This window comes from Emydura macquarii, unplaced genomic scaffold (assembly GCF_026122565.2).
Source record: "Emydura macquarii macquarii isolate MOO-44397 ecotype Brisbane River unplaced genomic scaffold, CSIRO-AGI_Emac_v2 contig_3530, whole genome shotgun sequence".
Taxonomy (NCBI): domain Eukaryota; kingdom Metazoa; phylum Chordata; order Testudines; family Chelidae; genus Emydura; species Emydura macquarii.
This window is the reverse complement of record NW_027133667.1, coordinates 5,130,225-5,144,150: the sequence shown is the minus strand read 5'-3', so window position 1 is coordinate 5,144,150 and position 13,926 is coordinate 5,130,225. Positions and strand designations below refer to the sequence as shown.

Sequence of the window (13,926 nt, the reverse complement as noted above, 5' to 3'; positions counted from 1 at the left end):
TTTCCCACACTGGTTATCAAGAAGCTACAGCAAGAAATACACAGCCCCCTTTACTGCATTTCAGCCTCTGGCTCCCAATCAGCAACGAGGTCTAGTAATGAGATAAGTTATTTAAAACTCTATTCCCTTTACCAAAATGTTCTCCTGATCCCCAAAGGCTCAGCCACATTACCAGATCAATATTGGCCTGGATCTTAACCAAAATACCACGCTGCCAGCCAATCCTTTAGCAACTAAAACTAAAGGTTTATTATAAAAGGAAAGAAACAAACAAGAAGAGAGATGTTAAATGATCAAAGCAGTCAAATACATACAATTGACTGCAAAGTCCGTATATATCAGATTTTCAGCAGAATTGGAGTTTGCAGGCTTGTACAGTTCCTCTGGAGTACATTCAGTACCTGGATGGGTCTCAGTCCTTTGTTTCACAGCTTCAGATGTAGAATAGTTGATCCAGAGGTAGGAAGTAGGAATGAAGACAAAGATGGTGCAGCTGCCTTTTATAGTCTCTGGTCTGCCATGTGGCTTGTTTCAAACACAAGCTCACAGCACATGGGCAGGGAAAAGCACTTGCAGTCCCCCTGACCACAGGTATGTCCCTACATGTCCTGATGACTCATAGGTGCAACCCTGGCTTCTCTCCCTGGGCTCATTGTATAGGTGAGGAGCCTCGATGAGTCATCAATGCTGTCACTAATCTGCCTGGGGGGTGTAACCTAGCACAAGTTTTTGGGTACAGATATATCACACATTTCCATAATTTACAGTACCAAGATGATACATACACATAAACAATATTATCATACTTAGCAAATTATAACCTTTCCAATAATACCTGACATAGCATATCTTGTAAAAATCATTGCAATTTTGTCATAGTGGTATTAAATAACATTATAAATGGTCACCCTTAATCCAGACAGCATCTCACACACCATTCCAATGAACACATTTCTAAAATCAATTTGGACCCACTGTGTAATTCAAAACATTATCAGGTTATAAAAAGAAACATCATTAAAGCACTGTGGAGAGGTATACTTTCAACATGGTGAATGGGCATATTGCTGAGTACTGACTATTAAGAAAGTCACATAGCAAAATCCTGGAATCCCACACTAGTGAAAATATACCTCTCGGTGTCTGAATTAAAATCGTAAAGGCCAGGGAATACAGAGTTAATGGAATAAACTCTGTCCTTAACCCTCCCATAGTCATTGTGTTTAGACAAGGGATCTCAAAGTCGTGAATAATTTTACCTTCTCTTATTCTGCAATACTTAGCCACAATGGGTTGAATGGCAACCTTGGCTCTGAATATATGGCTTTTATGAAGTTACATCATCTCTGTTTTTCTACTTGGGAACCCTCCAATATTTCATACATTTAGGACTGTACAGTGAGTTAAGAGTGAGACCAAGGCATCCAGCCTCTCCTCCAAAGAGACAACAGAGCATAAAAATTCTGTTGTGCTTCAAGCAGAACGCTCATAAGCTAGACTTACTCCAACGCTGTGTGATGACAAATAGATATTCCACTTGTACCACACGGAACCTTATAAAGACCATGGCACAACAGGCAGTAGCTAGCTAGTTAAGAGTGTCGGGGGCTTTAATACTCCATTTCAAAGCAGCCTTTTTTTATTTTTGGAATGTTTAAGGATTCTGATCAAACTGAAGACTTGTACCCTGATGACATAGGCACAGTTGAGAGGTATTTGTGAGAAGAAGGAAAAAGAATAAAAACAGTGAAAGGAGAAAGGACGGGGGGGGAAGTATTAGAGATTAAAGTTTAGAAGACCATAAAGAAATAGACCATACAATGTCTGTTGCTCCATTCATAGAATAAATGCAAGGAAAACCTATAAGCAAGTGCAATTTATCACTGATGAGCTTATCCACTGACACACAGTTCAGGACCAGGTCCCAGAACACCATATTAAAATGTAATGTTTCTCCTGAGGGTTAGGGAGTAGGGGGATGGTGTTCAAATTTTGCAAGGCTCCAGTACCCCCAGCTGGAATGGTGGGGAAGGAAAGAGGGTGCACTTTCTTTACTGTGAAATGTCATTTCAAGAAGATGGAGACTTTTAACATTTATTTGTGTTTGTTAGTCAATTTATTGGCATTTGCTGGACTTAAAGAGTTCTGCCTAGAGCCCAGTACCATGCAGTTGGGTGCTAGACAAGCTTTCCTTATATTGTTCTGCCAAAACACTTCAGTTGTGCCTGCAGAACCCCTTATTAATTACAGCGGTGGGCTCCCACAACACTTAGTCAATGCCTCTCAAATCTAACCTTTTCACAACTCACTCAGCCTTGATGTGCAACACTCCTTACTACTCCAGTCCTGGGCCTTCATTGAGCAGTGACTAACACTTCTCCAGCACTGTGGGAAATGGTGTGTTTATCTCATGAAGTATATGCACGGGAAACCAAAGGAGACTACCAAACTCATTTCATTTCTGTCCCAAGTCTATGTACAAATCTTCAGAGGTAATTTCAGCAAATGATGCCACCCCTATTACTACTTTATTTACCAAATATTCTCAGGCTAGAACAGGAGAGATTAACTTTTGTTTGAGCATAACACTAAATGCATGGAATTACAGAGTGGTTTTGAGGTGGGGTAATATGCACGATGTTACATCTGAAAATCATAAGGTTAACAAACATCAACTCTGTTAGAATGTCATAAAAATGTGAAGAAGGACTAACATTCAGTGACTCTTTTACACTTTCTAAATAGGGATACAGAAATTCCAGCTCCATATTGTTTAATACTGGCTTAATATAGAACTACAAACACACATAGAGGGCCTGATTCTTATTTACACTAAGGCCCCTTTGCATGAATCTGGCACTGGTAATTTACTCCCACTTTAAGGGCTCTTTATACTGTTAGAGCTGTTTCTGAGAATCAGTCTCCAAACAATTAATTTAACTATTAAAGATAGCAGTTCTTCTTCAGGCAGTATTGACTAGAATCCAGTAGTTGGTGCTAACTGACATTATGCCTGTAACTCCACAAGCTACCAATGAACTCAATTCCTAGCCTGTAACACCTCTTTCTGTTCCATTCCTGAGCCTCCACACAAATTCTTCTTTATGCACCTCACACCTGACCAGCATCACACCTGTGTGTTCCATTCTTTAAGTTCTCACTCTTAATAGACCCCAGTTCTGACCTCCCTCTGCTTCCATTCCTGAAATCCCATTCAGCTCTGCCAATGCACTTAATTTCTGACCTACAACATCCCCTTTTATTCCAGTCCTGTGTCCCCATGCAACTTGATTAATGAATGTATCTTCACCTGAAACTATCCTGGGATTCTTACATGTGGAAACCACCAACTGGGCTAAAATCCATAGGGGTTTTGAGAGAACAAACATACAAGACCACCAAATTGATGTTAGTGGTAATCCAAACTAACTTGAAAGCAAAAACCAAATGTACTCTTCTCATTCTAGTGCAAGCTGCCTCTCCCCTAGCAGTTAGAATAGTTTAGCTGATCCTCACCTAACCCATACAAACTCTTTTCAGCGTGTACATTTCTTCTCACAGGCCACACCTCAGTGGTGAGAAGGTCCATGAATCACACTGCAAATGCTTTTAGTGCCTCAAGTTTAGTTGAGCAAAATTCATTTTGCAGAATGGGGGGGGGGAGGGGTGGTAAAGACCCAAACACATATTTGGCTTTTAATAAATTGAACTTTAACCAATATGAATTTGCAGTAAGAGAATGAACTAAATATGAACACCACCAAAGTGCTTTTGATTGCTTTTCTTCATTACAGAGACTGTCAAACACAGCTTGCTAACGGGTCTTCTGTTCCATTTTTAATCCTTTATCAGTATCAATAAAACAGGATCTTACCTTGATCTTCTGAAGAGACGGGTGACCTGGAAGAAAGCAACAAGGTTCAGTCAATCAAAAGGCTGCAGATAGGGTTCAGTGTCACCACAGAAAATGGTGTAGGAGTGTTGGATCTGAGGGAGCTGAGATATTGCAATCCCAGCTTCTCTCAGAAAGAATGTCTGTAAGAGGGGTGACAAGAAGGGCGATCTCACAGCTATTTCAGAAGCAAGCCCTCCCAACCAGAACAGTTTTATGGAACAACACCACAATGCTGGGCTGGTTGTGAGACAACTCAGAGCTACATCAGCCCTTAGCAAGTGTTTCTATAGGATCTAATTGTGGGGGAAGCACACACCTACTGCAGTCTTAGGATCTCCAAGCAGGTGTCAGTGGTGGAAAAATCTGAGGAATAATGGTCATGGTGAGAAAGCAGTTTCCCAGTCCCACCAGGAGTCACAGCAGGGAACTGTGAAGGAGTGCTGGCTGTGTGGAGAGCTCCCCAGGTAGGGTAGCTGGAGAGACTGATGAAAGAGTAATGATCGCAGAGGAGCTGACAGAATGTGCAGCTCCAGATTTTCCTAGCAGGAGTTACTGTGGTGGATGGTGTAACAGCACTAGCACTCAGTCACAGAAGATGGTAGCATTTTCACTGGAGCAATGCGGATAAGTTTAGATAATAAAGAGCCCTTGAAAAATATCTGCGGAAACTTTGGATACACTTGACTGTTGTACAATACACCTCAGTAGCAGCAATGCAGGACTCTGCAGAATGATGGGATACACAACCACGGACGGAAAGATTTGAAAACATTCTAACACTGCAGAGGTATGAAGTGGAGTCAGCTAGGCAGGTCCTCAGCTGGTGTACATTAGGATAGCTTGCCTTACATTAGTGGAGCTAGCCCAGTGTATACCAGCTGAAGATCTTACCCTCCGTCTCCTGTGATCAAAAATAAAAAATAGCTAACTTAAATTAATGCAAAGTACTCTACTTCATTTTTCTCCCAACACATTAGCATGGGGCAGCATGGACTGAGGTAGCCACATGCACAAACCTTGGACATGCTTTGGTTATTTAAACTCCGTTTGGCAGTGTGTTATGGGTCAGACCATCACCTGAGCCATTCCTACAAGGTGACTTTAAAATAAATACACATTCTTGCTGCCAAGGTAACACAAGAGCTAGCTGTTACCATGGTAAAGCTTCTGTTTTCTTTCTGACATAGTTCAATTTTACACTGATGCACAAACATGACAGCTTAGCACAGATTAAACAAATGTCAGCACTGCAGGCAAGGTGATCAAAGCTAGAGTCAAATAACCATTTCATCGGAGGGGGTGGGGTGAACAGAAAACATAACAGGACCAAAAGGAGTGAGTGTGTGAGAGTAACAATTGGGGATAGAGGGACTAAAAGCTTTAAATTCAGAGGAATAAAGAAATGGAGGGAGGAATCACACTCTTTTGCCATAATAAGTGTCTGAGGATGAAGGATTAGGGACTACCGGGCATCAGAATCAGACATGCATATATGTAGATGCAAACGTGAAAGATGGAGAGGAAAGAAACTTCCCTAATGAGGTTTGTAATTTTTTATTTTTTACTTTTTACAAAGAAGAGATTTGCAGGGAAAGAGTTACACTCAGTCAGAGAAAATAAAGGGGAAAAAATCAGATCGCCTAATGAAGATTCTGTCTGTGCCAATATCCAGTGTATCTGTATGGGTCAGTATTAATCAACTGGCTGCTACCATTAAACCCTTCAACTGCAGCTGAACATCCCAGCCATGCCCCCTGCTGCCAAACAGGCCAGCGATACCCTGCCGTTCCAATAATTTCCATGCAACACAGCAGGAACCTTAGGTGACCCAGAGGATAGCATCAAAAAGATTAAAAACATGCCCCCAGTAAGGAATAAAATTCAGCAGACATAGAAGGCTAAGTGATGTAGGAAGGCAGATACCAAGAAGTGGCAATTCCACTGTCCCTTTAAAAAGACACAATCAAGCAGATAGCACCCTCACCAGAATTATCAGCTGTTTAATCTTGACACCTCACCTGCCGCTATTGAAGTAGTTTACCCAGGCTGAGGAATTTCTTGCTTTTTTTGTTTGTTTTTTATTCACACAATTTTATCGCTTTCCAGACCCTTATGTAAAGCAGCAGTACAGAATAGGACAGACTATCCTATGATTCAGTTAGATTACACCTGGGAAGACGTATGCTATTATCTCAAAAACACCCACAAGGAAAAAAAGAAAAAGCAGGAGAGAATGCACATACACATATGCACAGTAGGATACCACTTTAGCAAGCACAAGACTAGTGTTTATCATTTTTAAAACTAGTGGTGATGTGTGTGCAGCTCTGAAAAGTGCTTAGAGATCTATGAATGAAAAGCAATATATGAGCTATATTATTACTATTTTCACTTTCTGGGCTTCAGAAGAGTTATTTTTTGGAAGGGAAGTTGTTCGGTGTTTGTAAAGAGTGTGGGGAGTTTGGTCTCTTTTAGCGTCATTCTGTACACTGCAATCTATATAGTTTACGGCTGGGATATTCAGCGTTGACCTAACTTCGCTCCCACTAAAATCAATGGCGCTTTGCCAGTGACTTTAATGGGAGCTGGGTTAGGCCAATATCAAGCATTTTGGAAAATCCAAAATTGTCAAATGCTTCGTCATTCTCTGCCAGATGTTCTGGTCCAACCAAACTGTGCTCTTCACAGGACTGGGGAAAGGAGCGAAACAAAGGTAACCTTAAGCCTAATGGCTGCTTTAAGTTATGCCCAGTTGCCCCAGAGCCAACTGGGACTGGGGATCAACCCGATGCAGCCACTTTCTGGCTACACCCCCTACACTGGGGCCTGGGGTAGAGCTGTGACATAGAAAATGCTATAGCAGTAATTTGCCACCAAAGGATTCCTCCACGTAGGGGGAACTCTGAACTGGCCGGATCCACTAGCTATACAGCTGCTTAGCACCAACTGACTGATGTACAGCAGCTGCAGCATGCACCAGAGTCTATTAAAAATAAACAAAATATGGAGAGCTAAAGAATCAAGCTGCAGCTCACAGAGCCTGACTGCATTAAATGGGAAGGAGAGAAGACAGAGGAGCATTCCTAGTGCAAAGAAGTGAGTTGCCCTACAACCAGTGACTCTGAGCAAAAGGGTGGGTGGATGTGTACAGCTTGCCTGAAACAAGATCTTCATTAGTTCATTCTTAGGAGCAAGGATAACTCTACAATACAGGGCATAGAAGGTAGCTGTCCAGGACAGCAAAACGGAAGAGCAGCAAAATATTTAGTGATTATTTACTGTGTGACAGAGTTGCTGGCAGGCAGGTGAGAAGGAGAGATCTTCTCTAGTATGCCTAAGAAAACAAAAGACCAGATTGTGTGTGTCTTGACAGGCAAAGCAGGCTTTGCTTCATCCTCCACAGAATAGCAGGTTCCCAGTGTGGTGTTCTTCCTTCCCTCTATCCCTAGAACCAACCCAAACCTTTTCCAAAACCTCCAGAGGCATAACCTGAACTTGGCTGACATTTGAGGACGTTCAGGTAAGTGCTGCCCCTTTCTCTCTCCATTACTCCCAACTGGCCCCCTGTCTTTGATTAAATCCATCACAGGCTTTCAGTAGGTCTGGCGATATTTTTGGTTTTAACAGCAGACTAGCAAGAAGGCAGGACTTCCAGTTCTTGGGGATAAGCAAGAACTGCAGGACTAACAGAACTCGGACCCACAAATCTTCCCCTCTGTAGTACCAGCAAAGTGGGCCTTGGTCCGACATTTCTGCCACTGACTGGCTACCTAAAAGCTGGTGAACTCTGGGAAATTCAACAGGGAATTTGGCCCTTGGTAAAATGTCAAAGTGAGGCCCCAAAGGGATACAGTGTAGTAACTGTGCCATTTATAATGGAATTTACAATATCCCTCATATACCAAAAACAAAGACGATGCCTATAATTGCTTATTTCCAGGATAGCAATAACTAGTGACGCTTGCCACATGCTTATTTGTGCAGAGCCATGCTCTGATGTGTTAGTTATGGAGGGGACAAAGATGGCTATGCCAGGGATGTGGGAAGAGTGGTAGTGCTGTCATGTAGCCTCCTTTTCTTTCCACACATTGCATTCTCCTTTTAATGAGCCTCCTACAGCTGAATTCCCCTCTGTACTGCACAGTGGACAGCATGCCCCCAAATGGGTGAAGGCACTTGCAATTACCAGTATACAAGGGGAAACTGTGAGTTGACTGCACAATTATCCCTTTTGTAAGCACAAGTGCCCATTTTGCATGTATACATATTTAAATGTATCCCTGTACGATCACTATCACAGCAAGCTAGACAGAGATTTAGCAATGCATAAAAAAGACCTGAATAATAATCATTAAAAAAAACCTGTTAGTCATCATAAAAGACACCTCCAGGAAATTAAAAACCCTGTTCCAGGACAAGCATAGTGTTCACCTGCCTGCAGCATAGCATCAGGCCCGGGGATTAAGGGTACAAGCCAAAGCTCATTGAAATCTCTCCATTGACTCCATTGGGCTGTGGATCAGGGCCTCTCACAGGATTAATCTCCAGTATGGCCAGGGCACCTTCGACATCATACAAACATTCACAGTCAGCAAAGCATTTTCAGCTATTTCCAAATGCCATCTTCAATCTGCTGGCTCGCGGTTTGTTCAGCACTGGAGGGTTAGTGAAGGGAACATTTATTTGTAAGAAGGGAAAATGGAAAGGATTGTGATTTAGAGCTCAGTCTAACAGGACTTGAGAATCCAGAGGAACCCAGCCAGCCTCCTGCAGGCAAATTCTAGCAAAATTCCGGCAAATGAAGATACAAGTCCTTAGAGAAACAAACATCAAGCTGATGAAAAACAGCTATTTTTATCAATAAACCTGCAACTGAAACCATTTGCACCAGGACTACTTAAAACAAACCGTTCACAATTTAAAGGCCCAACAGCAATTTGTGTGAAGCGCTTACCTTGTTTTCCTATCATCGCCCCCTCTCCCCCCCTTTTTTTCCTCTGTTTAAGTGATATAATGCTGTAAACTTGCTAACTCACTCTATTCCTGACCGTAACTAAAGATAGTGGTATGGCAGGATGGGGAAGGCTTTAGACTAAATCTGTTCCCTTTCGTTTTATGTTTTTGTATATATCTTCAGAACTGTAAATTACTTTCCAGGTTTAAAGTAATTCACTCAGACCTCAGTTTTAATCAGAGAGAAAGTTTAACATATTAAACGTTACTAAATATGTGAGCCCTCCCACGCCCTGGCACCAGCATTTGTCACCGCTATAGTCCGGGATTGGAGTAGCGGTGAGCTCCCATAGCTAGCACTCTACCAGTGTGTTACACAGCACCTCCTGCTGGGAGAAAGTCTGACTGGAGAAGCCGCACAATCGTCCATTCCATGCTGCACCCCCCACTGGGAAAAGCCAGAACTGAACTCGAGGTAACGCTCAGACTGTCACCAAAATTATTCATGCAATAGCTGCTGGTGGGAAATAGTGGAATAAGAGCAATTGTGAACTTCCCTACACTCAGCACCCTTGACCTGCATCCCCTCTCTATAGTGCCTGCTGCTGTGAGAAGCTAGGAATCTGCTGGAGCACTTCCACATTCTCAAAAGCCAGCCAGTCTCTTTCTTTCTTTCTTTCTTTCACTCTACTTCTCTAAGATCATGGCAATACTGACTAAAAGCAGCAAGTAAAGAAAACTCCTGACCAACAAAGCTCCATGAAATAAACAAAATCCCATTTAAATAAAGAACTGTACAGTTATTTCTCAATTTGCAGACATCCATTCAGGGATTTCCAGATCATCTGGACAAACAATGCAGTCAGCTCAATGCTTCTTATTAAATGTAGTCATCTGATTTGGGTGCCAGGGGGAGGGCTGGAATTTCCCTTCCCTCCTTTCACCTCTATCTCCATCCACACGTGCAGACACTGAATCAAACTGTTTGCAGGCAACCTAACATGCAAGAGTCAACCCAATGCTGCTTAGTGGAAATGTCTCATGAAAATAAGTGCAGCTCCAGAGTAGTTAGTTCTCTTTGGGACTCCGGAGCATTTGTGCCCTTCATATTGTTTCATAACTTTCCCATTGCTATCACACCCTTTTAAAGTCTTGCCATTAATTTTATTTCTCTCCCCACTATAATGATTTTGCAAGCTGAACAGGATGGAGGGAAGGGTACAGAACAAACTGGCTTGAAATACTTGAAGTTTTACTGCCATCTAGGGGTGTAGGGGCATTTCCATTCAACTGTAACCAAACAGGGGAAAAAGGACACTGGGCCAGGAGAAAGATGCCAGGATAGAAAGCAACACTTAACATTGCTTTAAAAGAAACAGGCTGAAACACCGCCATAAACCACCCTCTCAAAAAGAGGGGAATACTATCCAAATCAGATATTTTTCCCTGAGGGCAGGAGGGGAAAAATTCCTCTGAGTGCCTTGTACACTTACACTTCCTTCAGTTTTATTCCTTTGGCTGAGGAAGACCCGATGCAGCTCCTTTTGAAAGGAAGGAACTTTCCAAATAACCAGCAGGATCAATGCAGAGCTATTCATCCTATTCACTCTTCTCCCTCAGTCCTAATCGAGACCTAAGTGTTCTAAAAGAGTGAAGGTGAAACATCTGTTCAGTCTGGGCCCATTGAAATCAGTGGAAAGATACCCACGGACTTCAATGGGCATTACAGTTCTCAGTGATCTGACTGATGAGTCATTGACAGTTGTGGGAGACAAAGGACAGGAAGAAAAGTGGTGGCTGATGGGAAGCAAGAGTGGGAAAATATGGTTCAGTCCTATATGCAGGCAGAATGACACACTAGCAGGGATATGAGGGAGAAGAGTTCTGCTGTCCTTTCAAAACCATATGGAGGGGGCAAGGAAGAGGTGCAGGGTGAGTAGATTACTCAGCTTGCTCTGGGAAACTGAAAAAAGGCAACAATCAATCGTGGTAAATTCACTGGATTCTCTTGCATGACAAAGGGTCTTATGTGAACTTTTTCAGAGAAGATAATCCAGAGCTGGCGTTAGGCATAAACAGACTAAGCAATTGCTTAGGGCCCGGAGCAGCTCAAAGCGGCCCCCTCTTAATTGTCAATGTATGTTGGGGGGGGGGGGGGATATTCCTGTTTAGGGCCTCCAATGAGCTAGCACTGCATCTGCCCAGATAACCTTCTGTCATCACCATAAGCTTTGACTTGGCCCAGAAAGGAACTGTTTCATACCCAAAGCCATCAAGAAGGTTTGAAAGCTGCTCTGAAGCAGATCTATGGGCTCAAATGCTCCAAACTTAGATAAAAACAAATTACTGCCACCACCCTAAACACAACACAGCAGCAGGCAAGAGTTGGATTCACCTAATTACAAACTTGACACGAAGCTTCACAATCCTCTTCATGAACCCGGGCTGAGTTTTGAGTGCACTTGGGCCAGTTTAGGAGTTGTAAAGAACCTGGAAACTAAAGGGTTTTTTAATCCCAAAACAAACAAGTTTCACTTAGTGTTTTGAGGATTGTTAATACCTGAAACTCAAAGTGAAACTCAGGGAACGAGATTTTCAAAAACAGGTGCCTAAAGTTGGGTTCTTAAATCTACATTTTGGTACCTAAATAAGTCGATAGATTTTCACAAGGGCTGAGAACCCAGCACCCTCAATCGGCTTTAGACACCCTTTTAAAAAAAAAATGTTGGCCAAGGCTCATGGCACATCCGCATTTAAAAAGAAATGAAAGTTCCCTAAACCCCACACAAAGTTAAACTGCTGGATTTTGCACAATACTGCTATGGACTAATGGGGAACGAACCTCATAACGTTTAGAGGTTTGGGTGAGACCTGTAAGGGGCACAGTGCAGAACTCACAGTCCGGGGATGGGTGGGGGGGGGTAAAGGAGGCTTTAAACTACCCTCGCACCCTCCAGGTTCTGGGCTGCTCCATGGGCTGAAACAGTCCCCGGCATAATTTAGACCCAGTTTGTCACGGCCTGCCTATAGGCAACAAGAGTGCCCAGAATCTCAGCGACACTATATGCTTCCACCTCACCCCAGACATGCCCAGCACAGCCCAGACATACCCCCTCCCCAAATCCAGAGTTTGTGAAGAGGTCCTCCGGCTGTCTTCCTCAGTTCCTGAGCTAGGGAATTTGCCCCCAGCCAGAACCGGGGCTTTTAGAGCCCTTTCACTCAGTATTTGCGGGATGGTTCCAGGCCATTAGCCGTTCTCCCAGTATCTGCAATGAGGTAGCAATGACACTGCCTAATTTTGTCTACCCCTTTTCAAACATCGTATCAGTCAAAACAGCCCCTAGGTGAAAACATTAACTAGCTATCATAAAATATAGTCTAGCTGTGTGCACACGATGACGGTATGTGCTTGTGCGTGTTCAATGTGAGAGTGTGTGTGTGTCACAGTGTACATGTGTGAGCACATGCTGGAACTTTACAGCCTACTTGGTAGTGAATGAAAGCAGATTAGGAAGTGGTCTTTTCTCCCAACAGATGGCGGGTGCTTATGGCAGGGACACAGTGCATGGACAGAGGACTATGAGCAGGCTGTCCTGTGTATTGCTGGGTAAACTAGGACATCAGACTTTTTTCCATCTTGGCTTAACTCTTTTTTTTAAAAAGGACTGCAAGGCTCATTTCCTTCACAGCTTTTAAAAATGTGCAGTTTTATGTTCAAGTGGAGTGGAAACCTTGGGCATCAGAGGGGAAGAATTTCCTTCACCCTGTCTTTCTAATGGAGCTTGAAGCAAAGAGGACTAACTGTATACACAGGCCTAGGTGAACAATGGATTTGTTCTCATCTCATCATCCTAGTCCACCTTATTAAACCCAGCTAGACTTCCCTTTTGCTGGCTGTCAGTGTCAGCTGGAGGGCTAGGGGTGCCATTTCCACTCCACAGAACACCCAGCATTCGGAAAAAGGGACATTCATGCAGTGTAGTGTTGCCATCGTCGTCTCCCCTCCCTTCCCCTTAACAATGCACAGTTTACCACCTGCCTTCGGGAAGCAGCAGCAGTAGCCCCTGAAGGTCAAATTCCCAAAGGTCATTTTTTCTTAGCCAACCAAATAGAAAAATATTACATGAAAGCTGATATGGACATTTGTTCCCCTGCCTTCCCTGCTATAGAGTCATTTTATTATGTGCCACAGATGCATCTCCTTGACTCCATAGGAAAGAGCCAGCAAGGAAAATAGGATGGGGAGAAAAGAGAGAGAGAGAGAGAGAGAGAACAAGATAAGTCATCTATTCTGCTTTGGCCTGGACAATTAGCCAGAGATAGGGAGGAAGATTTGTGGCTGTTATGGCAAGCAATGTGGAGAAAACAGATGCACCCTGCTATCTCAGCTCCGTCAACACAGATTTCATCTTTTAAACACATTCCAACAAAAACTTACATTCCACTTAGAAAACTCATTTTCTCTCCCTTATCTGCTGACAATATTTGGAAGGGATTTTAAAACCAAATTGCTACAGGCTGTCTCTGCACCAGGGCAGTGCAGTCCTTAGCCAATCATGCATTTGTTCTGTTTCTTAAAATCAGCTCCAGGGACAGGTTGGAGGCTGGATTGTTTGAATTTCCCTTTCGGAGAGTGGGATGCCAGTCAACCATGAGACCTCTCTAAAGAAGACAATTTCTAGTCTCATAGTGTGTGGGTATTTTGCATTTCACTATCTGCCAAAACAATTTGTTAGCAGGGGCAAGTTAGCAAGTTAGCAGGGGCAACACCTGCCCATCAGGTGTTGAGATTCTACAAAATCATTAAGAGCCTTCTTTTCCAGGATCGGAAAGGGAGAAGAGGAAACTACAATCTGTGCCCAGTCCATTCTGGAGATCCAAACTCTGTCTAAATTATAATGTTATTCACTTAGAAGTAGGGATGGGGGAAAATACTATATTTCACAGTATACGGAACGCACTGTATTCTTGTCATAATCATATACTGAAGGGCCAGAAATACATATGGTCTTATCCAGCTGCTTTCATTACAACCCCTTAGCAACTCAGAACACAGCAGGGGGGTAGAAGACCTAATT

At 43.0% G+C, this 13,926-nt stretch overlaps 1 protein-coding gene across 1 annotated transcript in view; it reads right to left on the bottom strand.

Moving 5' to 3' along the window:
* Window positions 1-13,926, bottom strand: part of DGKI (diacylglycerol kinase iota) — a 280,275-nt gene that overhangs the window by 35,489 nt on the left and 230,860 nt on the right. Inside the window, 1 exon segment of the mRNA XM_067536328.1 lies at window positions 3,875-3,900. Coding sequence (XP_067392429.1) covers window positions 3,875-3,900 — 26 coding nt within the window.